Source organism: Amaranthus tricolor, chromosome 12, assembly GCF_026212465.1.
Source record: "Amaranthus tricolor cultivar Red isolate AtriRed21 chromosome 12, ASM2621246v1, whole genome shotgun sequence".
Classification (NCBI taxonomy): Eukaryota; Viridiplantae; Streptophyta; class Magnoliopsida; order Caryophyllales; family Amaranthaceae; genus Amaranthus; species Amaranthus tricolor.
The window spans coordinates 19,487,041-19,513,132 of record NC_080058.1 but is presented as its reverse complement, the minus strand read 5'-3'; the positions used below and the strand labels follow the sequence as shown (position 1 = coordinate 19,513,132).

Below are 26,092 nucleotides of genomic sequence, written 5' to 3'. Positions count from 1 at the left end.
GGATGGTGTGTAATAATTCAAAGAACTTGTACCTACTTACATTGAAGGATTTCTAATTGGTGTGTCTAAATTAGTACGTTCAAGAGCTGTTTGTAGGTCTTGAGATTGGGTCTTAAGTTCAAGCAGTGAGTCTTCGATGTTTACCACCCGTTTTCCTTCAACCTCATCAAGACTTTGTATGGTATCCTGCTTATTTTTCTTTTTAACTTCACTAATATCATTGGCATCCAATTCTTCATCACTTATATCATCAAAATGTGTATTAACATTTAAGTCTTTAAATCCTTCACTTAATGTCCCATTGTCGGATTCATCAAATACTACATGTATACTTTCCTCAACTATACTTGTACGCTTATTTAGAACTCTATAAGCTTTACTATTTAATCAGTATCAAAGAAATATACCTTCATCACTTCTAGCATCAAATTTACCTAGATTGTCCTTACCATTATTATGGATAAAACATTTGCAACCAAATGGTCTAAGGTAGGCTATGTTTGGTTTTCTTTCTTTAAATAACTCGTAGGTGGTTTTCTTAAGTATTGGTCTTATGAGACACCTATTTAAGACATAATTTTCTGTGTTAACAGCCTCGGGCCAATAATGTTTGGTTAATCCATTTTCTATAAGCATTGTCATAGCCATTTCCTCTAATGTTCGATTTTTCCTTTCAACCATGCCATTTTGTTGGGGTATCCTAGGAGCTGAAAAGTTATGGGTTATACCGTATTTTTCACAAAAGGAATCAAAGCCTAGTTGATCAAACTCTCTCCCATGATCACTTCTAATCCAGACTATTGGAAGATTTAGCTAAGTTTGCGTTTCTTTACAACGTCTTGAGAACGATTTCAAGGCTTCACTTTTATCCTTCAAAAAATCTACCTACGTAAATCTAGAATAATCATCAACTGTAACTAGAATGTAAGATTCACCTCGTATGCTCCGTACATTCATTGGACCACATAGATCAATATATAACAGTTCACATGGTTTTAAAGTAGTTACCATTTTCTTCGGTTTAAATGAACTTCTTACTTGTTTTCCTCTAATGCATGCGTCACATGTAGGACTGTGTTTGTAGTCAAGGGCTGGAAGCCCCTTAACTAGATCTTTACTTACTAATCCATGCATGGTATGAGTATTGATGTGACCAAGATGTCTATGCCAAAGCTTGGGACCATCCGTTATAGCCTTTAAGCACTTGAAATTTTGAGCTGCAATTTCGTTAGTATTCATAGTATAAACATTATCATGTCTAAGGGCGGTAATAAAAGTATCTTGCATTTACCAACACCTAAATAGACATTATCAATAGTTTTAGAGGGATTCTTACTAACTTTCCCAACACCTAAAATTTTGCATTTACCTTTGTCACCTAGGGTGATCGAGCCATTACATCTTTCTTTAATTTCAGAAAATAAACAAACTTTACCACTTATATGTCTCGAGCATCCACTATCTAAGATCCACTTTTGCTTTTCCTACAAAACAAAAAAAAATAAACTTTCTCAACTTTACTTAGCTAGCCAAGTGACAAATTTGGGACCATATTCGGGGTAGACCATGTTAGGTGGTCTTATCCCTTTGGGAATCCATATTTGTTTTATCTGCCCACGTAATTCAAGAGGAAAGGAATTCTTAATGATATATTTGTCCTTACGTCTGTAGAGACATGCAAACTTAATATGTCCTTCGTTGCAACAAAATGAGCAAGTAGGTGTGCGTCTATGTTTTTATGCACTCTTAATAAATGTGGTTTTACTCTTGTAGTTATGTGTGACATTATTATAACCTATAACATATTTATCATTGAATCCTTCTGGCGTGTAAGCATTTTTGAAAATTTAGATTCAGAGTCATTTAACTTTGTTAAGGCTTGTAAGCTTTTCTCAGACTGATGTTTCAGAGTCTTGAGCTCATATTCAAGATTATCATTTTTATTCTGAAGATCAATAAGCCTTTTCATGTGGCTGATATTCTGTTCTTTCAAGACTTTGACAGTCTCTTGAAATTTTACTGTTTTAGCCTTTATCGATTCGTTTTTTTTTATAAGGTCCTCACGACCTTCGGCATAGTGACGAATTCTATTTTCTAGAATGTTTTTCTCATCTTTTAAGATCTTTTCAATTTGAAACATGTCAAAGAGAGCTTTAACTAATTCGTCTTTAGAGCAAGAGTTAAGAAAGTCAAGTACCTCCTTATGATTTTGATCTAGATCATCATCGTTGTCATCATTAGCCATAAGACATAAGTGAGGTTGACCATCTTCACTTTCAGGTTCGGTTGATCCTTCAGAATCACTTCATGTAGCAACCATTGCTTGTTTCTTCTTGTTTTTCTTGTAAGATTCCCTTTTCTTCTTAAGGCATTCCTTTACAAGATGTTCTGTAGATCTACACTCAAAGCAAGAAAGTTTGTTAGCTCTAGAATTAGAGTTAGAGTTCGAAGATTTACCTTTGTTTCTAGATTTAAATTTCTTAAATCTTTTGCGCATCTTCATGATTCCTTCTAGACCTCTTGTGATCAAGGCAAATGGATCTTCCTCATCGTCACTTTCTTCATCATCGCTTGAGGATTCATGATGTTTCTTTGCCTTTAGAGGAAGATTCTTCATGGAAGGTGTTACATCCCCTTCTCCATCATCATGCAGTGTAAGTTCATGAGTTCTGAGTTTTCCAAGAAGATCGTCAAGTGATAAAACTCTCAAGTCTTGAGGTTCTTTAATGGCGGTGACTTTTGGACCCCATTTGGATCTTGGAAGACACCTCAAGACCTTCTAGACTTTTTCTGCATTAGTAAAAGTTTTACCAAGAGAAAGTCAAATTGTTAGTAATTAATGTAAAACGAGTAAACATTTCATTAATATTCTCATCCTTTTTCATCTTGAACATTTCGTATTGATGCATAAGAATGTTGATCTTTGTCTCCTTTACTTAACTTGTTCCTTCATATGTCACAACTAACTTATCCCATATTTCCTGAGCACTTATGCATGATGAAACTATATTCAACTCGGTACCATTCAAAGCATAACACAATTGATTCATTGCCTTATAGTTTTTGGAAACGGATTCCAAATAACTTTGTGAGTATTCGGATTCGGATTTAACCACATCATTTCCTTGAGCGTCCTTTTTCATGGGTTCCTTAGATCCTTTAGTTACGATGTCCCAAAGTTCTATATCATGATCAATCACAAACATCTTCATCAAGGTTTTCCAATCAGAGAAATTTGTTCCCCAAAACAAAGGAGACATAGAGCACGAACGACCTTGAGCAAACAACCCTTCTCCTATCGGATCCATCACAAGATATTAATCTTTATATGTGAAACCCAACTCTGATATTAATTGAAAGTTGATAGGAGTTGAAATACTCTCTAGAGGGGGGGTGAATAGAGAGTATGCTCGTTTAAAATTTTTAACTGGAAGGTTAGCTCAAGAGCTTGGGAGACCTTTCAAAACTGTAACATGGAACAATTTTAGGTCTATTAATAAAACTATAACGTATGTGCGTAAATAAATTTAAACAATAACACACGATATGTTAACGAGGTTCGCTTCTAAACAACCTACTCCCCGCCTATGGGTTCCCTTTCAACTAGTAGGATTTCAACGCCTTTTATTAATAGACATTAAGACAAACTGGAAGATCTCACTATCTTCTCTCACCACGTTCTTCTCCTTGAATAACGTCTTACAAGTTCCTTAATAAAAGAAAATCCCAATCTCACAATAGAGATTACAAGTTGAACACTTTAAAAATTATTCTAAAGTTAGGCATATTAATCTAAGAAAATTTTAACTCTTTTTAACACTAAATCCTATTAAAAATTGTAAGACCTAGATAAACTAAGAATTACAACTCTTTTGAACACTTAGAGAATACTAGATCTTATTTCAACAAGAGAGAAAATTGTAAGAAGAGGTGCATTCTTAATCCTTGAACGAAGCCTTGTATTTATATATGTCACTCCTCAACATATCCTAAAAGAGCAAGAAAGCTTCATCCGTCAATTTTGTTGATCTGGTTAATCTGTGCTAGTCTTCAAGATCTTGAGCTTTAACTCAAACTGACATTGTACTGACAGCTCATATAGTTACGTCATTTTGTGCTGTATTTTGCTATTAACAACCATTGTTGTGCTGCCACATTAGAACTCATACAAGATATTGAAAACTCAGCAAAAACAGATAATATAACTTGTAAAATTTTATTCAAAATTAATTCCTATTTTTAGCATTAATTTAAATTATCTTTTCCTATTTTTAGTGTCAGTTTATTTAATCATCTTATTTATAGGAAAGCCTTTAATTAGCATAGCTTAACAACTTATTTAATTTCAAATATAAACCGTGTACTACTAATTACAAAAAGTGTGAAACTTATACTTTAGCATTTAATCATTTAAATATCTTAAACACACATTTAAATCAAATATAATAACATAATATATCCAAACGTTTAAAATAAAACATATAACGATATATTCAATTATTCAAACATACTTTATTTTTAATTAAAACTTAATTTAAATATATTTTGACCTATTAAAATATTTTAAAGTTAATTTTAATACACTTTGACCTATTAAAATATTTCAAAAATAATCACGAAAATTACCTTATCTTAAACATAATTATCTTAAAACCATTTAAACTTATTTCAAAACTTATAAATTCAACCTTAAGATAAACTTAAGTCATTTAAGCATATTTCAATATTTCAGACTTAAAATATATATCAATTATTCACTTTATATTTACTATGATTTTAGACCAACTTAAACAACTAAATATAATTACTTAATTTATTTGTTTAATTAATATGTGTTTCAAGTTATCATCATTTAAGAGAGTTGAGTCTTCACACTTACACCACCATCATCAAATCTTTCTAACATTCTTTCTTATATTTTCACTTCATTTAAATCTTACTACCTTAATACCTTTATTATTAGTTGAAGGAATTCAAGAACATGGAGGTTAGAACACTCTTTATTTAGCTAAATCATCATCATTATGGAGTATTGTTGAGTTATTACTTTTGGTACTTAATGTATTATTATTTTTGGAGTTTGAATTTAATTATTTTGGGAGCTTAGAAGATCATCATTATTTTGGGAGTTTAGATTAATTATCTTTGAAGCATTATAATCTATCTTGAAGGGTCTTATTTCTTATTATTTTCCTAATTATTACTTAGTACTAATCCTTGGTGTTAGTATGGTATAACTTCTTACCTTACTCTTTTTGTGGAATTTTACATTATATTTACTTTATAATAGCAAAGTATGAAATATGTTGATATGTTTTAGTAGGAAGTTAGTTTAATGAAATTATGATGAAGATTATATTCAGTATGTGTATGCTTTAAACTAGTGCTAGTATGTTTATGAGTTATATGTTACATTAGGAATGTTTTTATATTTAATAATTTTTATGTTAAAACTTTATTAATATGTTTATGTGAACCTTCAAATTAATTTATAAGGTAGTAAGTTATTTTATGAACTTATTTTTTATTAAGTATGGTTATATTAAAAATATTGTTATTATACTTTTTGAGATTTAAGTTTATCCTTAAGGTAATAGTGAATTTCTAAGTTATTGCGTAAAGTTTTTATTTTTGTAAGTGGTTATGTTAATTATTTAAATCTAATATTTAGTATGATAAATTAAATTAAGTCGTTCTTTTTATGTGAAAAAGGTCCAAAACACATATAGGCAATTCGACCACTATCATATAAAAAAAAGAGTTTGATTTACTATTTTAAATTCTTACTACTATTTTTGTGATAATAATAAAATAACAATTTAAAAAGATATTTTTGAGAAATTTTTATAAGTTATTAAATGTTGAAGTGTTTTCTTGAATATATGAGATTTCATAATAAAAGTAACTTTTAATCACTATTTAGTACAAAATATTTTATTTGCTAACTATTTGACCAAAATTTATGTATAATGATATAAAAGTATTTTTAGTATACTTACCGCTCAAACTATGTGTGAAATATTGATTTTGTGAGATTACAAGTTTTACTTGGTTTATAATTAGAAATATTGATTTTTGTGAAAATTATAAGTTTGACTTGTTTTAATACCAGAAATATTGATTTTTGTGAAATTATAAGTTTTATTTATTTTATAACTAGAATGTTGATTTTTTAGCAAACCTAATAAAATTACTTATTTTTCTAAACTTGAAATATTGATTTTTGGTGAACTAGTAGAATTTCGAAAACTTATACAAATGATGCAATTTTAACTTGAATTTTAATTAGAATATTTGATTTTTTTGCAAGACAATAAAGTTTTATTTATTGTAAAGATGAAAATGTTGATTTTAGGAACTTATTTAAAGACAAATAGATTTTAGTAGCTACTTATGGAAAATATTAATTTGGAAACTATTGATAGAATATTAAGTTACTAGTGTGAATTTAGCGAACTATTTAACATAAAGTTATAAATAAAATTTAATGAGTAAAAATTTAATGATGAATGTATAAAGACATAAAGGTTAATTTTACGTTATGATTAAGAATTTTATCAAATAAAAGAGGTTATCACCTATGTTGATCAAATTCAAAGTCAAATTCAAATTGTAGTAATAAAAATGTGATGTACTTGTGTGAATGAATATTGATTGAATGAGCCTGATAGTAAGGTAATGTCGAACCATGGACCGGCATGTAAAATCCCGGCGCCCGTGATGGTCGACACGTAAAATGCGGTGTAAGACAGGCGGTTAGCTACCTATCCTGTAGAGCTCGAGAATAAATTGTATTGGAGGGGTGACGACTCCCACCACAGTTAGGGTTTAGGACTATGGTCCTCACCTAACCAGACCCTTACATATATCAGATGTCATATTGATGTGCTTGTTGATCAGTGACAAACTTGATTAGTGTTGATGTTATGATGCATGTTACGGTTATGAGTATTAACCAAATGAACTTACTTAAGTGTTAAGATTATCGAATTATATAAGTGGCAGTAATGTATTTCTGTCAGGATTGAGAATGGTATCTTAATCACTTAAAAGTATGCAACAGAAAAAGAATATGTTAAAGTATACGGTGATGTCAACTAAATATAAGTTCGTGCTTAAATTATTCTTTTGTAAATGTAGCGTATAATTTTAGTATTTTAAGCTGGATAGGAAGTTATGATCGGCGTTAAGTGCTGACGGATTCAATCAGCTGTCATCCGTATCATGGATGGCACCATTTTGCAGGATTTAGTTCAGGTTCCGATCTAGGCCACAGCAATTACTATTCATCGAGAACTTAGCTGCCTTTTGTATCTTTATTGATGACTTGATGATGATGTATTTTTTCGATTTTTGGCAAACAATATTTCTTATTAGATGTAATATTTACTTTTGTTTTAAACAGTTTCAGTTTTTATGATTTAAAGTTTTTAACAGTTCGGCATTTTGAGACTTCCGCAATATTCTTATATTAAACATTATTATTAAATGTTAATTATGTATCAAGATTGCCGCTCCTGTTACAGGGCTGGCCCAAAAAGGAAAATATAGAGTATGTTTTTTGTTGACATTAAGAATACTATAAATAGGCATTTTTAATATTGTAAGTACTTAAGTAATTTCTCGGTGGCATTAAGTATATTGTAAGTAGGCATTGAAGATATTGTAAGTAGGCATTAAGAATATTACAAGTAGGCTAGTAGGCTAAGTTTCTCGGTAGGCATTAAGAATATTGTAAGTAGACATTTTAAGATCTTTTTCGGTAGGCATTAAGTATATTGTAAGTAGGCATTAAGGATAATGTAAGTAGGCATAAAGAATAATGTAAGTAGACATTAAAAATACAGTAAGTGGACATTAAAATTTAATGAGCAGGGCCTGAGAGATGTCTATAAAGAATAATGTAAGTAGACATTAAAATTTAAAGTTAGTGGAAAAAATATGGGGACCTTAACTAATAAAAAATTTATTCTATAAAGTTATTGGAAAACATGTGGGGACCAAAAGGAATACAAAAATATTAAAATAAAGTTAGTGGAAGATATATCGGTTCTATAAATTATTAAAATATTAAGATAAGGATAAATAAGGTAATTTTTGTCCAAAACTTGTGATATTAAAGGGAATTAGTATTGCTAGTTTATTTACCAAACGTGTGAGTAAAGAAAGTGAGAATAATTCCAATCCAAATTTACCCGAGCGTAATTGTGCCCTCATGCTTAGCTGGGCATGGCATTGATATTTTGAATATAGAAGATTTAAATGTTAGTCAAGTGCCTGGAAGAAGGATGATTCGTGGTAAAACTCCTTGCATGACAAATCTTCATCGTTATCGAGCTGAGGTTTACCTGATCAAGTGTGTAATTGATCTATAGTTACAAAAACTTGAAAATCAGTTTAGTGAAAAAGGCAAAGATCTACTTATTTGTATGTCTTTCTTTCATCCTTATGATATATTTTCATCCTTTGATACAAAAAAATTGCTTAAACTTGCTAAATTTTATCCTAATGAATTTTCATATGCAGATTGATATTCTTTGAGGAATCACTTCAATGTTTCATTGGTGATGTGAGAAATGATGAGCAATTTTTAACTGTGAAGCATTTCAATGAACTTTCAATAAAACTTGTTGAGACAAGGAAGAAGCATGTAAGTCATCCAGATGTCTACATGCTTTTGAATTTGGTATTGCTTCTCCGCATGGCAAAAATAAGCTTGAAAGATTATTTTTGAAATGAATCATTTTAAAAAGAAAGTGCGTAATAGTATGAGAGATCAGTCGTTGAATGATAACATGGTGACTTTTTTGGAGTATGATTTATTAGGAATTGAATATTATAAAAGATATGTATATATGTGTAAATAAGTTGTTACCTTAATTATAAAAATGTAAATAGGAAACCCTAATGAGGTTTCTCTATAAATATCATGGTTAAGAAATAATGACCACTCAAGGGAGAATTTCATACTCTTACATGGTATCAGATTGCCTCGGTTAGTGTTTAAACCCTAAAATTTTCTTTTTTTTTTTCTCCCAGCCGTATTCTATATTGATCCTTATAGACAGCTTCATTACCATTTAGTTAATACATACATCTTCTTTGCACCCTATAACAATGGCAGACAATAATACTACCAAAACACTTCCTCCTTCTTCTTACCATATGGCCCTCTCAATTACTAATGTCAAATCTCTTATTCCTCTAGTACTTGATGTGGACAAAGTTGAGTATATTCCTTGGGTAACCCTTTTTCGTAACATCACAAAAGTCTACGGTGTACTAGATCATATTGATCCTTCCACAAAGAAACACGATATTGCTAATAATTTGTGGGAACAACTTGATGCCATTGTTCTCCAATGGATTTATGGTACTATTTTAACAAATCTTTTTCTTAAAATACTGGATAAAAAGGCCTCAACAATATACGCTTGGAACAGACTACCGATATTTTCCAAGATAAAAAAGGGACTCGCGTTGTGCATTTGGAAAATCAATTTGGCTCGATTGAATTATCACACTTTCCTTCACTTTCTGATTATTACCAATCACTTAATTCTACGTCAGTTCAATTGTCTGCATGGGGACATCCTATTTCTGATGAAAGACTTGTTATTCAATTGGTGGATCGTCTCAAAAATGACGATTACAAGGTTGTTGCGGCTCTTATTCAACAATCCGAATCATTACCTTCCTTTGATAAAGCTTGCTCTATGCTTGAACTTGATCGGGTGAGTATTGAAAATAATAAAACGCAACCAAATTCATCCATGGTATTGCTTACGGAAACACAAAACTCAAAGTCCCACTTTCATCCGTCACAACATTTTTCTGGACACCGCAATAATCATGGTCGTTGTTTTCAACGTGGGCGTGGTAATGGTGGTCGCAGAGGTCGTCTTGGTGGTCGTTGTCGAGGACGACAACAACCACAATATCACAATAATGGCAATTAGCATCCGCAAAAATGTACTACTAGAAATCTGTTGAAATATAGTGTGAAAGGTAACTAATGAATTTACTCTAATGTAAATACATTCAATGTAATTGTAGGTAGAATTTGCCTATAAATATGAAAGTTCACCAATGTAAAAAACACACCAATAAGTAAAAACATTTCTATCTTCTTACTTTTACTGATTCCACTTCCTCCTTATCTCTCTAAGTTTTAACACGTTATTAGCACCAGCTCTACCCTTAATAATCAAGAAGATATGGATCAGTTTGAAAATGGATTCAAATGTCAATGCCTCCTAGATAATGGAACAACTCACACTATCCGAAAGCACAAAGAATATTTTTCTGAGTTGAGATGGTGAAAGCAAATGTCACCACAATCTCTGGAACTACCAAACTAATAGAAGGATATGAAAAAGCCAAAATAATACTTCCAAATGGGACAAAACTATAAATTAATGATGCTTTATATTCGAGTAAATCTCGATGATATTTCATAAGTTTCAAAGATGTACGCCAAAATGGTTATCATTTAGAAACAATGACTGAAAATCATAATGAATATTTATACATCACATCTGAAAAATGCGGCAAGAAAAGCATTCATGAAAAATTACTAGCATACTCATCAGGATTATATCTTATTGATATAAAATCGATTGAGATAAACATGGTGTCTAACCAGAAGTTAGATAATAAAGAAATGATGAATTTATGGCATGACCGATTGGGTCATCCCGGTGTGGGAATGATGTGAAAATTTATTGAAAATTCAATTGGGCATTCAATGAAGTAAATGAGAATTCCCCAACCAAATGAATTATCATGTTTTACATGCTCACAAGGCGAATTGATAATTAGACCATCTTTAAATAAAATTGCTACTGAAACTCCTAAGTTTCTAGAAAGAATTCATGGAGATATATGTGGGCCAATTAATCTACTTCTGGACCATTTAGATATTTTATGGTATTGATTGATGCCTCAACACGAAGGTCACATGTATTTGCAAAATTACTTGCTCAAATCATTCGAATGAGAAATCAATTTCCAAATTATACAATTAAGCGAATAAGGGTTGACAATGCTGGAGAATTGGCATCTCAAACTTTTAATGATTATTGTACGTCAATTGGAATTGAAGTAGAACATCCAGTAGCTCATGTTCATACTCAAAATGTTTTGGCTGAATCATTGATTAAAAGACTCCAATTAATAGCAAGACCGTTATTAATGAGGTCGAAATTGCCATCATCTACGTGGGGCCATGCAATAATACATGCATTATTATTGATAAGATTGAGACCAAGTGCTTATCATAAATATTCACCACAGCAATTAGTGCATGGTCAAGAACAAAATATATCACACTTGAAAATATTTGGATGTACAGTATGTTCCTATTGTACCACCCCAACGTACAAAAATGGGTCCACAAAGAAGGATGGAAATTGATGTTGGATTTGAATGCCCATCAATTATCAAATATTTAGAACCAATGACTGGTGATCTATTTAACGCTAAATATGCATATTGTCATTTTAATGAGACAATATTCCCATCCTTAGGGGAAGACAAAAGTGGACCCAAATAAGAAAGAAATAGATCTCACATGGAATGCAATGCATTTGAAAATATATGATCCAAAAACAAATGCTTCTGAACAAGAAGTTAGAATAATTATTCATAATCAATATATTGCAAACAGATTATCTGATGCATTTGTAGAAACAAAGCAAGTGAAAAAATCATATATTCCTGCGAAAAATATTCCGGCACGAATTGAAATTCCCATTGATAACAAAGCCACTGAAAATGAATCTATTTGCACGCCGGAAGCGCGGAAGGCCACTTGGTTCAAAGGATTTGAAACAAAATAAATCCAAAAGGTTGAATGAAATGACAAATGTTATCAATATTACTTCTTTAATGAATTGTAAAGAAACAAGTTTTTGGAGATAAGGATGAAAATTTCAGAGAAGAAGAAAATAATGATATAAAAGATAACAATGAAATTTCGATTAATTACATTTCAACTAAAAGGCAAATACATTGAAAGAATGTTATTGTTAATGACGCACTTGCTCATTCAATTGCCACCCAAATAACACTTAATGAAAATTATGTAGAACCAAGAACGATACAAGAATGTCGGCGTAGGAATGATTGGCCAAGTGGAAAGTTGCTATTCAAGCAGAATTAAAGTCACTTGAGAAACGAGAAGTTTTTGGAAAAATTACCCAAACATCAAATAGTATAAAATCGGTCGGTTATAAATGGGTGTTTGTAAGGAAAAGGAATGAGAAAAATAAATTGGATAGATATAAGGCACGACTTGTAGCACAAGGTTTTTCCCAAAAACTAGAGATTGATTATGAGGAAACATATTCTCTAGTAGTAGATGCAATTACACTAAGATTTTAGATAAGTATAACTTTCTCGACAGGTTGCAAACGAGACTTATGGATGTTGTGATCGCATATTTATATGGATCACTTGATACATATATTTATATGAAAGTCCCTGAAGGACTTAAATTAGCAGAAAACCACAAATCACAAGAAATGTTTTTCCATAAACATGAAAAGGTCACTTTATGGGCTAAAACAATCTGGAAGAATGTGGTACAACCGTCTTAATGAATATCTCCTGAAAGAAGGATTCAAAAATGAACAAATCAGTCCTTGTGTATTTATTAAACGGACTCAATCAGGATTTTCTATAATTGAAGTTTATGTTGATGATTTAAACATCATTGGAATTCACAAAAAGCTTGAACAAACTACAAAATACCTGATGAAAGAATTTGAAATGAAAGATCTTGAGAAAACAATATTTTGCCTTGGATTACAAATAGAGCACTTAAGGGGTGGAATCTTTGTGCACCTATCCAACTGTACAGTAAAGGTTCTAAAAAGATTTCATATGGACAAAGCTCATCCGTTGAACTCTCCAATGATAGTGCGATCATTAAAACCAAAAGATGATCCATTTCGACCTTGTGAAGAAGACGAGGAGATTCTTGCCCTGAAATGCCATACTTAAGCGCAATTGGAGCTCTGATGTATCTAGCAAATAATACAAGACCTAATACTGCTTTCGTTGTTAATTTATTAGCTAGGTATAGCAATTCACCAACTGTAACATCTCGGAATAACTCGGATCGTACGAAAAGAGAAGATGACCTTTTAAAAACAAGTAAATATCGCCCGAGTCAAACCAGGATGTTAGAAGGCAGTTAAAAACGGATTGAAAATTAAGGGAAGCTTGCGGATCGAGTTCTATTAGTGTTATTATGAACTACTAGATATAAGAAATTCTTAGCAGCGGATAAGAACGAAAAAAAAAATTATATCTAATTATTACAACTTGAGAACGAAATCGCCTCATAAAACCAAATATTCTTTAAACTTTATTAGAAGTTCTTATCAAGACTTCTGTATCCTAACGATTTATTTCTCCAAGGGACAATCCTCACTCCCCAAACCTGCAACTTAACTTACTGCTAGTCATTGCCCAGATAGGAAACAACATCATCGCAGGGTCGTTAAGACCAAAACTACATGTCAGCAAACGTCGCATACCAAAATAATTAATTACAACAAGAGAAAGATTTAATTTAACAGCTGTCAGTTTGCAAAAAATGCGCTTCAATCACGCTATTAAAGAATAATCAATTTCATGTAAAAGTTAGTCAGCCATACTGCTGCACTATCCAGCCATACTGCCGGTACAACTCCAATCTCCGTAAGTGAGACATTACATTAGGGGAAGCTAACCCCTAAGCAAGTCTCTACCATAGACACTCGTCTTACTTCGGTGCCTATGGTTAAGTATTCATACCCCCGCGGTGGCTCATAATGCCCCCATATACCGCGAGTAATTCATTTCCACCAATTGACGTCATACTACGTCCACTTTAAGGTTAGTGAGGTCATACTACCTCTGCTTATCAAAACAATGTATCAAAATTATTTATTCGGAAAAATAACATTATTCATACTATATATCCATACTTTACTTTTGTATATCATTATTATTTGATACATCGGACTAAATGCGAACTTCGCTGCGTGTACATACCTTAAGCAAGATAATCAACTCTTAAGCGTCCTATTCAACTCCCGGTCACGAATCGACTTCAATTTGCAAAAGAACAAAACACCAATTGATGAAGGATGATGATACTAGGCGTTTGTAGAAGGAGTTTGAGGAAGAATATTTTTTTTTTTCCTTGAGTTTTCTAAGAGTTTTGAAAGAAGAATGCTAATGATGAGACTAAGGTAATAGGAAGATTAAGGAAATAAAGGATTAAGCAAATAAGGAATTAAGGAAATAATTATTCAAGGCAATAAATTTGATCTTTCAATATTCTTACAAGGAGTTACCAATCTCCCATCTTTCCCATATGGCCGGCCAACTCTCAAAATTCCCTCTTTTTTTTTTAATTTTTTTTTTATGAAAATAAAGATAGGTTAGGGAAAAAGGTTTGGGCTTAAAATGGTTTTAATTGCTTTAAAGAGTTGAAATCTCATGGTCTAACCCAATAACAAATAAAAAAAATACTCTTCTAAAAGAATAATAATAATAATATTACTAGTAATTCATTAAATATATCGGAAAAATATCGGGGTTTACAGACTACCCCCATTAAAAAAAGGTTTTGACCCCAAAACCTCAACGTACAAACACAAAACACACAACAACCACACACACAAAAATGACAAAACAAGCACACAACAAAAGAAACTAGATCAAAATAACTCAACGCGCGAAAAATCCTATCGCTTTCTACCCCCCTTAAAAAGTTACGTCCCCGTAACTTACTAACCTGAGGGAAAAGGTACGGATACTTCTCTCGCATGGAAGCTTTTGTTTCCCATGTTGCCTCTTGTGACCGATGATTTGACCATAGAACCTTAACCATTGCAACATCCTTTCGCCAAGTACTGCGAACCTTTTTATCTAAAATCTGAAAAGGTTGCTCTTCATAGGTTAGGCTCTCATCAAGCTCTAACGGCTCCGAGTCTAAGACATGCGAAGAAGCCACAACATAACGTTTTAACTGGGAGATATGAAAAACGTCATGAACCTTACCCAGCGCATTAGGCAGCGCTAACCGGTAAGCTAACTTCCCAATCCGTTCCAAAATATCATAGGGACCAATGAAACGCGGGCTTAACTTTCCACGAGCACCAAAACGAACCACACCTTTCATCGGAGACACACGGAGTAGAACTTTGTCGCCTACTTTGTACTCATCAGGCCGACGTCGGAGATCGGCGTATGATTTTTGTCTATCCTGGGCTGCCTTCATTTTATCGCGAATTAACTTTACTTGCTCAGTCATTTGAACAAGCATATCAGGTCCTAAGGTGACAGATTCAGTAAAATCATCCCAACATACAGGTTTACGGCACTTACGACCATAAAGTGCTTCAAACGGGGCCATTTGAATCGTTGCCTGATAACTGTTATTATAAGAGAATTCTACTAAATCCAAATGTTCATCCCATGAACCTTGCCATTCCATGGCTATCGCTCTCAACATGTCCTCTAGTATCTGATTGACACGTTCAGTCTGACCATCCGTCATAGGGTGAAAAGACGCACTATAAAGAAGAGTGGTTCCCAAAGACTGCTGTAAAGATTTTTAGAAATGTGACAAGTATCGAGTATCACGATCGGAGACAATAGTACGAGGCATTCCGTGATATCGAACAACGTATCTAATGTAGGCACGAGCAAGTTGTTCCATATCCCACTTACAGTTCATCGGAATAAACCTTGCAGACTTAGTAAGCCTATCCACAATAACCCAAAGAGTATCATTACCAGTCTTAGTTCGTGGCAAACCTAAAACGAAATCCATAGAAATGTCATCCCACTTCCATACCGGAACTTCTAGAGGTTGCAGTAACCCAGCTGGTCTTCGATGTTCACTCTTAACCTTTTGACACGTTAAACACTTGGAAACAAAATCTGCAATATTCTTTTTCATACCTGACCACCAAAACATGCATTTTAAATCTTGATACATCTTGTCTCCACCAGGATGAACCGAGTATCTAGAATAATGGGCTTCCTTCAATAATTTTTCCTTCAAGGAGTCACACCCATCCGGTACACACCACCGTCCTTTAAAACGAAGACTACCGTCCTCATGAATTGTAAAACCTTTAGCTCTCTCTTCACTGATCTGCTCTTGAAGTTTAATGAACTTTGGGTCTTCCAGTTGCTTAGCCATAATCTCTTCGAAAAAGGTAGGTTGAATAGACAATGCACTCAACATGGCTTCCAATTCCCCTTCTTGGATTATCTCCAAGTTCATTCTCCCAAACTCCTTACACAACTCCTCAGAGGTTATTAACGCTGAGACTGAATGCCTCGATTTTCTGCTCAAAGCATCAGCGACTACATTCGCACGGCCTTCGTGATAGGAAATCTCCAAATCATAATCACTGATAAGTTCTAACCAACGTCGTTGGCGCAAATTCAACTCAGATTGAGTGAACAAAAATTGCAAGCTTTTATGATCCATGAAGACCTTGCATTTGACACCATAAAGATAATGTCGCCAAATTTTCAATGCGAAAACCACAGCCGCTAATTCCAAGTCATGTGTTGTATATCATTATTATATGATACATCGGAATAAATGCGAACTTCGCTGCGTGTACATACCTTAAGCAAGATTAGCAACTCTCAAGCGTCTTATTCAATTCCCGGTCACGAATCGACTTCAATTTGCAAAAGAACAAAACACCATTTGATGAAGGATGATGATACTAGGCGTTTGTAGAAGGAGTTTGAGGAAGAATATTTTTTTTTTCCTTGAGTTTTCTAAGAGTTTTGAAAGAAGAATGCTACTGATGAGACTAAGGTAATAGGAAGATTAAGAAAATAAAGGATTAAGGAAATAAGGAATTAAGGAAATAATTATTCAAGGCAATAAATTTGATCTTTCCATATTCTTACAAGGAGTTACCAATCTCCCATCTTTCCCATATGGCTGGCCAACTCTCAACATTCCCTCTTTTTTAAAAAAAAATTTTTTTATGAAAATAAAGCTAGGTTAGGGAAAAAGGTTTGGGCTTAAAATGGTTTTAATTGTCTTAAAGAGTTGAAATCTCATGGTCTAACCCAATAACAAAGAAAAAAAATACTCTTCTAAAAGAATAATAATAATAATATTACTAGTAATTCATTAAATATATTGGAAAAATATCGGGGTGTTACACCAACAAAAGAGACATTGGAGTGGAATAAAACATTTGTCGCACTACCTTTGAGGAACTAAAAGGTCTCGGATTATTTTATCGATCAAAGAAAGATGATATTACTGTTGGATATGTAGATGCTGGATACTTATCAGATCCCCATAAGGCTAAATCACAAAATGGATATGTATTCCCATATGGAGGTATCGCAATATCTTGGAGATCCACAAAACAGACACTAACAGCTACTAACAGCTACATCATCAAACCATGCAGAATTAATCACCCTTTATAAAACAAGTAGAGAATGCGTTTGGTTAAGGTCAATAATTGGTCATATTTAAGAAAAATGTGCGATAAACTCGATAATAAATTCTCCAATTATAATTTTTGAAGATAATATCAGTTGTATTGAACAAGTTAGTGAAGGTTTCATAAAAGGGGATAGAACCAAACACATAGTACCAAACTTTTCTTCGCACATGACTTCTAGAAGTATAAAATAGTAAAAGTCAAACAAATTCAATCAAGTGAAAATCTTCCAGATTTTTTCACAAAGTCCTTTCCATCAAAGAGGTTCGAACAACTTGTACATAAAATTCGAATGTGTCATCTACGAGATATTTGTTGAACTCAGGGGGAGAATCATACTCACTGCACTTTTTTTCCCTTCGTTCAGGTTTTTATCCCATTGGGTTTTTTTAACAAGGTTTTTAATGATGCAGTATTAAAGAAAAATATTGTAAAAATATTATTTTTTTTATATAATTAGAATGCATTCAAGGGGGAGTTTTGAAATATAGTGTGAAAGGTAATTAATGAACTTACCCTAATGTGAATGCATCAATGTAATTGTTGGTAGAACTTTCCTATAAATACGGAAGTTCACCAATGTAAAATACACACCAATGAGTAAAAACATTTCTATATTCTAACTTTTACTCATTCTACTTCCTCCTTATATCTCTAAGTTTTAACAAAATCAACAATTTTTTCATTAAAATAATTATCCTCCTGCTTGGTTTTTAGATTTCATGAATCAATGGGCATCTTCTAGTCAACACCGATTAGGCCAACAATTTTCTCCAGGCCCGTGTCCTTATCCCACACAACCTAATCATTCTACATCACAAAAAGGATTTAATTTGGGTCAGGTCCACATAGCTACTGTTAATCCACAAAATGCCGGTATTCTTGGTCCAACTCCAACAGTTCGTGATCCAACAAATGTTTCCAATTAGCAACCAACAGATCTGCCCATGTTCTTTGACAATCTTAAACTCCAGAGTGTCATTGGCGTAATTTAAATTCTTCTATTATGGTTGGAAATGGAAAAATCATAACAGTTAAAGTATCTTGCACTACCACTTTACCTGCTCAATTCCCTCCTCTATTTCTTAAAAGTACTATTTATGTTCCACTTATCATTAAAAATCTCATTTATATTCACCAAGTAACTGTTGATAATTGGGTATTTGTAGAATTTGATTCATTTGGATTTTCTGTGAAGGATCTCAGGATAAGGAATATTTTGATGAGGTGCAATAGTACGGGCCATCTTTACTCCTTATCTTCGAAGCCATCTTCTTCTTCCAAGTCTATTTTTGCTATTCTTTCTCCAACTATTAGGCACAACTGTCTAGTCATCCAGGAGCTCAAGTCATTAATTATCTTAGACATCATAATTTAATTTCTTGTAATAAAGAGTCTGTACCGAATCTTTGTCATGGGTGTCAATTAGACAAACATTCTCGTCTTCCTTTTAATTTATGTACTAGTAAAGTTTATGCACCTTTTGATATTATTCATACTGATCTTTTTACGTTCCCGTTACATAGTCATATTGGGTATCGCTACTATTTATTGTTTCTTGATGACTACTCTAATTTTTTGTGGGTTTACCCTCTTAAGTCCAAAATCGAAGTTTTCTCTAAATTTGCTCAATTTCATTCGTATGTCAAAACACAATTCGGAAAGGGCATAAAAGCTTTACAATGTGATAATGATCGAGAATATGACAATGATAGTGTTACTGTTTTTGCCCAAATTCATGGCATGATTTAGCGTTATTCTTGCCCTCATACTTCTCTCCAAAACGGCAAAGCTGAAAAAATAATTCGAACAATTAATAATTTATGTTGTTCTTTATTATTCCACGCTTCTATCCTAGTTTTGGGTTGAATCTCTTAATATGGTTGCTTATTAAATATTCGACCAACTAAAAATATTGAATTTCATTACTCCAGTTCATTATTTCACAAAATTCCTTCCAATGATCATCTTAGGGTGTTTGGATGTCTTTGTTATCCAAATCTATTTGTTACCTTCCTACATAAATTAAGCCCTCGTTCTACTCCTTGTCTCTTCCTTGGGTATCCATCATCTTATCAGGGTTATCGTTGTTTAGATGTCAAAACAAATAAGGTCATAATTGCCCGACATATTGCTTTCGATGAAACAGTTTTTCCATATGCATCTCATCATGTTCCACAACCTGAGGACTATTCATTTGAGGATTCATCAACTCGTGCTGCTATAGGGCCTATTACACAAGTCTCTCCAAATGCCCACTCTATCACCGTAACTTCACAAAACCAACATGTCGAACCCACATTACTTTTACCCATTACTTTACCCTCTGTTCCCATTTCTAAGTCGCCTCTTATCCCACTTTCTCGCCTAACACATCAATATCCCCCCGAAAGTCCAAGTCAAGTATATACTGTTGAATCACCCTCAACATTACCTGACACTTTGCCACCCTCTTCTAACCCTATCCATTCTATGCGCACACGCGCCAAGAATGGCATTTTTAAGCCTAACTTCAAATATGCCCTTGTTTCGTCACACCTAAATTCCATTGCTCGTATCCCAAAATCCTATTTAACTGCTCTTAAAGATCATAACTGGTATAATGCGATGCTTGATGAGTATAATGCTTTAATTTCCACTCATACATTGGATTCGGTTCCTCGGCCTCCTAATGCCAATGTCATCCAAAGTATGTGGGTATTCTTTCATAACGACAAATCTGATGGGACTTTGAGCACTATAAAGCACGGTTGGTTGCAAATGGTAAAGGGCAAGAAGTTGGTGTAGATTGTGGGGATACTTTTAATACAGTTGTTAAGCCTACTACGATTCGAACAATATTGAGTTTGGCTGTATCGAGAGAATGGACCATTCACCAATTAGATGTAAAAAATGCTTTCCTTCATGGAGATTTCCAGGAAACTATTTATATACATCAACTAATGGGTTTTGTTGATCCTCTGAGACCTAAACATGTGTGCCTTCTCCAACGATCTTTATATGGTCTAAAACAGGCTCCACGAGCGTGGTATCAATGGTTTGCCTCTTATATAATTTCTATAGGTTTTGTTAATAGTAAGAGTGATCCATCATTATTTATTTTTCATTGTGGTTCTGAGATCGCTTACTTTTTGTTATATGTGGATGATATAATTCTCACTTGTTCTTCTCATTCACTGGGAAATAAAGTCATTCAATTATTGAGTTTAAAATTTTCTATGAAGGATCTTTGTCCGTTATCTTATTTTTTAGGTATTTCAGTTACTCGTAAAAAAGATGCTATGTTCTTGTGTCAACAGAAGTATGCTCAGGAAATAATTGCTCGGACTAACATGTCCTCTTGTAATCCTGCATCCACCCTAGTTGATACTAAGTCAAAACTCAGTGCGAATAGTGGGAAAGTAGTTGATGATCCGACTTTCTATCGTCAAATTGCTGGTGCCTTGTAGTATCTTACAATTACTCGTCTTGATATTTTGTATGCAGTACAACAATTGTGTTTATTTATGCATGATCCTTGAGAACCTCATTTTCAGGCTATGAAATGGGTTATCAGATATTTACAAGGTACTTGTTCTTTTGGGCTCCATTTTACTTCTACTGCAGCATCTGGTTTAGTGTCTTATTCTAATGCACACTGGGGTGGATGTCCTGATACACGTCGCTCTACGTTTGGTTATTGTGTTTTTCTTGATGATAATTTAATTTCTTGGTCTTCCAAACGTCAAAACACTATACTTTGGTTTGTGCCGAGGCAAAGTATCGAGCTGTTGCACATTTTGTAGCGGAAACTGCATGGATTCTCAATCTACTCCTAGAATTGCAATATCCATTACCAAAGGCTACTATTGCCTATTGTGATAATATTAGTGCCGTGTATATGTCTCATAATCTAGTTCACAGCGTACCAAACATGTTGAGATGGATATTCATTTTGTTCGTGAAAAGGTTGCTCATATTCGCGTTCTTCATGTTCCCTCTTCGTATCAATATGCTGACATATTCACCAAAGGGTTACCACTTCCGCTCTTCACATCTTTTCGGTCCAGTCTCAGCGTCCGTCCTTCTCCCCCTTCGACTGCGGGGGTGTATTAGGAATTGAATATTATAAAAGACATGTAAATATTTTTATATTCCATAAGTGATTGTGTAAATAAGTTATTACCTTAATTATAACAATGTAAATAGGAAACCCCAATGAGGTTTCTCTATAAATATTATGGTTAAGAAAAAATGAGCACGCAAGGGAGAATTTCATACTCGTACATGATTTATTTAGAGATGTTAGTCTTGATGCAAATGTACAACAATATCAAAGTTATGAGAGCACGAAAACAAGAATTGTAATTTTATATTTTGTTACGTTGAATTTCACTATGTTACACTTTGATTTCGTTGTAACTTGTATCTATGTACGATTGGGTGTGGTTGACATCAATTGCATTTTTTCATTTTTATTATTATATTATACTTGTACAGTCAATTTGAAGCAATAAAAAGTTTGTGGGTTGTTAATTTTACAATCTAAACTCTAACGAACTTTTTATTAATTTACTTTAACATTTTGGTTACAATTCTTTTCCTTTTTTATCTATGAGCAGTACATATACTTTCTCTTTAATTTTCGTCGTCACAAGTTTAATTTATTTTTCAATGTTTAATAATTAAGAATAACCTTTATATTTAATAGAGTGAAAAATTAGATTGTTGACAGAGGAATACATTAGATAGCAGGTAAATGAATTTGAAAAATGTTAGTAGTATATGAAATATGAAAAAGATAAAAAGTAAATAGGAAGTATAGGCAATACTTGTAAATTGTGCATGCATAATTTAGGAGTGGAGCTAGGCTAAATGGTATGATGAGGTTTTTGTTTGTTTGTGGGGATGTTTTTCCTTTGTGTCTACTTGCTACTTTGTGGGTTCTATTTTAACCAACGTGGTTGGATCTGCCTGCTTCCCCCAAATCTCTTTCTTTCTCTTTCTCTCTCTATCTTTCCAGTCATTTTTATCATACCAACTACTAACTAGCAAGTAATATGGAGAGAATACAGATTATTAGTGATTAGATACTCTTCATGAAGATGACTTCCGTTTATTGCTTATTAGTACTATTAAAGACCAAGTTAGCTAGGAGAAAAAAAGCTATTTTTTTGAAAAGCTGCTGAAAGCTTATTTAAAAGATAAAGTTATTAAGCAAAAGCTGAGTACCGAAAGACATTACCTTTTCCTTCTCCTCCATGTTCTCTCTTTCTCTCTCTACATCCTTCTTCTTACTCATCAAACACACTTACACTCATCATTACTGTTTATAGATCACAATCTTATTCTCTTTTATTCTTAACTTCTAGTCTAATTCTTAATTTCAATATCCATCGTATTACTTGCAACTAATTAAACAAAACCCTTCAAATAATATTAAACATCAAACAAATGTTAGGCGGTGGTTCATCTTCTTCATCAGTTCCTTGTTCTTACCATGCCAACAACAACAACGACAACATTACTTCAACCAGTCCAACTGACAACGCTTCTAGTAACAAACGCAAACGCCGTCCTGCCGGAACTCCAGGTTTCATTCAATTAATCCCCCCTTTTTTTTATTATTTTTTATTTTTTTTATGGAGCATCAAACTCATAGCTAGAGATACAAAATAAACCTAATTTATTTAGACATAGACCTTTCTTAGGCTATAGAAGGAGTTATTTGATTAAAAATCTATAAATGTTGATTTGTATAACATTAACATATATATTGATTTATTAATTAAATGTATTGATTTATAATATATAGATCCGGATGCGGAGGTAGTGTCACTATCACCAAAGACACTGCTAGAATCAGATAGATATGTATGTGAGATCTGCAATCAAGGATTTCAAAGAGACCAGAATCTGCAGATGCATAGGAGAAGACATAAAGTTCCATGGAAGCTATTGAAAAGAGAGAATCCAGTGGTTCGAAAGAGAGTATTTGTATGTCCAGAACCAAGTTGTCTTCATCATGATCCTTGCCATGCACTTGGAGATTTGGTTGGGATAAAGAAACACTTTCGTCGTAAACACAGTAATTATAAACAATGGGTTTGTGATAAGTGTTCTAAAGCTTATGCTGTTCAATCTGATTTTAAAGCTCATCTTAAAACTTGTGGTACTCGCGGCCATTCTTGTGATTGTGGTCGTGTATTCTCCAGGTAATTATTATATTGATTATATCGGAATTAATGATCCCCACTAATTATAATAATCAATTATATAACAACAAATACCTAATTTGGATCTGTTATAGACGATAAAGAAACATATGCATAATATATTATTCAGTTTCAACAAATAATACCTTATTATTATCATTAAGGGCGTGGGGATGTATTTGACTTCATTGAAGTATGATTAAACAAATACTAACTTATTCCATCTATATTAATTAGTCCTTTTAATTTAAGATTTACCCATTTTCCAATAGTAAGTTCTTATTGGGCGTGTGCTTATTAATAATTTTTTGCTAAAATAAGCCTAAAATAATTAAAATCTGAAGTTAGGAATCTATGAACTCACAGATTCTCTCTAGCTATATCATTTACCTCCCCGTCCTTAAGATTTTTACCCTAACATCTAGACTCTCACTTTGATTTATGTTTGAATATGATCATGATTAGTGAGATAGTTTTAGTGACTAAGGATGATTTAATAGAAATTTAATATTTAAAGTTTGTTATCATATATCATGATATATCTTATAATTGTAATTTATATTAAGTAATTGCACTTACAATGTTATTAAGTAATGTAGTATTATTACTATGAAGATAGATAGAGATAGTGATGATAATAATGAAAAATATTAATCAAGCAAGAAAAGAATAAAGGGGGTTTATCTAATGATCCCTACATGTCGTAAGTAAGTCAATTAATAACCTAGCTCTATTTCCTTGAATTTCTTCTTCTTGTCTCTTCTACTACACATAACCTTCCATTATAAAACAAGACAAACAAATAAAATGAGAAAAAACCCACTTTGTTCTGCCTTTATTATAACATCTACCACTCCATTGTGCATTGTAACTGTTTAAGTTTTTAACTTACTCGAATCCCATCACAACAATGATCATGAATTTTGACTAACTCCGTGTATTTTCGTCCTTGTTTTTCTTGCTATTTGTCTTCATCTTTGTACTATATAGAGTTGAAAGCTTTATTGAACATCAAGATGCTTGTCACATGGGTCGTCTCCGATCATCCGATCATCATCAACAACCCAACAATAATCATCACCAACACCAACACCAACACCAACACCAACACCAACACCAGAATGTGTGTTTGTCTCGAGCAGCTTCAAGCTCAAGTCCGTCCAATGACACGACAAATGTTACTGTTGCTGGTCCTTGGAGTACCAACACACCAAAGCCAAGCCTTCATAACTTGGACCTTCAACTCTCAGTGTCCCCTAAAGGTCGAACTGATCATGATGAACATAATCATTCAACTCAACTTCAACTCTCCATTGGTTCAACTTCAGATAACAACAACACTCCTGAAACCAACTCGAATCGTAATAATAAATCAGCTACTGCGTCAAGCCCGTCAAATCACCAGCATCATGCCACAGGTACTACAACAATACCAACAAGGGCCGTCAAGTCACCACCAATTTTATATTTGTCTTTTAATTACTCGATTACTCTAGTATAAAATAATATGTATTTCTTTACACTACGTTTAGTAAGAAAGTATATAAGTACAAAAAATTTAAAATACACAGGACCCCTTTTTCAAAGGGTCATGCCATGTCGACCGCTTTACACATGCTAATAGAGGCCAATATATGACAGCGAAGTTGAAGGAGCAAGCAAGCGAGCAAATGAGGCTAGCGATGGCGGAGAAAGCGTACGCTGAGGATGCACGAAAAGAAGCCAAAAGACAGATTGAGCTAGCAGAAAGAGAGTTTGCAAATGCGAAGCGAATAAGGCAACAAGCACAAACGGAGTTAGATAAGGCACAAGCTCTTAAAGAACAAGCCATGAAACAAATTAGCTCGACATTGTTACAAATCACTTGTCATGCTTGTAAACAACACTTTCAAACATCGTCAATGTCCATGTCTATAATGTCGTGTGTTCCTACGGTGGTGGAGGATCAGCATAGCTCGCTAGCAGAAAGTCAAGTTGAAGATGACAGCAATATGCAGTGATATGGCCTGGCTTTTAGTTCATCATGTGGTATTAATTTGTTATTGTTTTTTTCATTTGGAATGGTCTTCGATATATGCTTTTATCTGCCATGCTATAAATGGAGTGGCTTTTAGTATCTTTAGAGATTAATGCTTAACAATAACAACAATAATTATGTGTTGTTTTTATTACAGCTGTTGGTGTTATTTTTATATTATTTTTTAAAGGGTAGTTTTGTATGGAGGAATGTATGTTCATTTGTTTAACCATAGACAATATAATAATTAGAGAACAAGATTGGCCTTACTCATTAAGGATGATTTTTAATCCTTAATGTATGGGTATATTTTGTTCGTAATGTGTGGTGGGATATGATTATTATCATTCAAATATAATATAAGGTTTGAATTGAGTTTTTTTATTTTT

The 26,092-nt window shown here is 33.1% G+C and overlaps 1 protein-coding gene across 1 annotated transcript in view; it reads left to right on the top strand.

Moving 5' to 3' along the window:
* The first annotated feature begins 22,439 nt into the window (after positions 1 to 22,439).
* The window catches only part of LOC130828920 (protein indeterminate-domain 16-like), a 3,659-nt gene continuing 6 nt past the window's right edge, over positions 22,440 to 26,092 (top strand). The window contains exons 1-4 of the mRNA XM_057694967.1: positions 22,440 to 23,064; positions 23,287 to 23,686; positions 24,677 to 25,104; positions 25,328 to 26,092. The exon at positions 25,328 to 26,092 is cut by the window's right edge and continues 6 nt beyond it. Of these exons, the coding sequence (XP_057550950.1) occupies positions 22,926 to 23,064; positions 23,287 to 23,686; positions 24,677 to 25,104; positions 25,328 to 25,686 (1,326 nt within the window). The 5' untranslated portion in view covers positions 22,440 to 22,925 and the 3' untranslated portion in view covers positions 25,687 to 26,092. The remainder of the gene's footprint in view (positions 23,065 to 23,286; positions 23,687 to 24,676; positions 25,105 to 25,327) is intronic.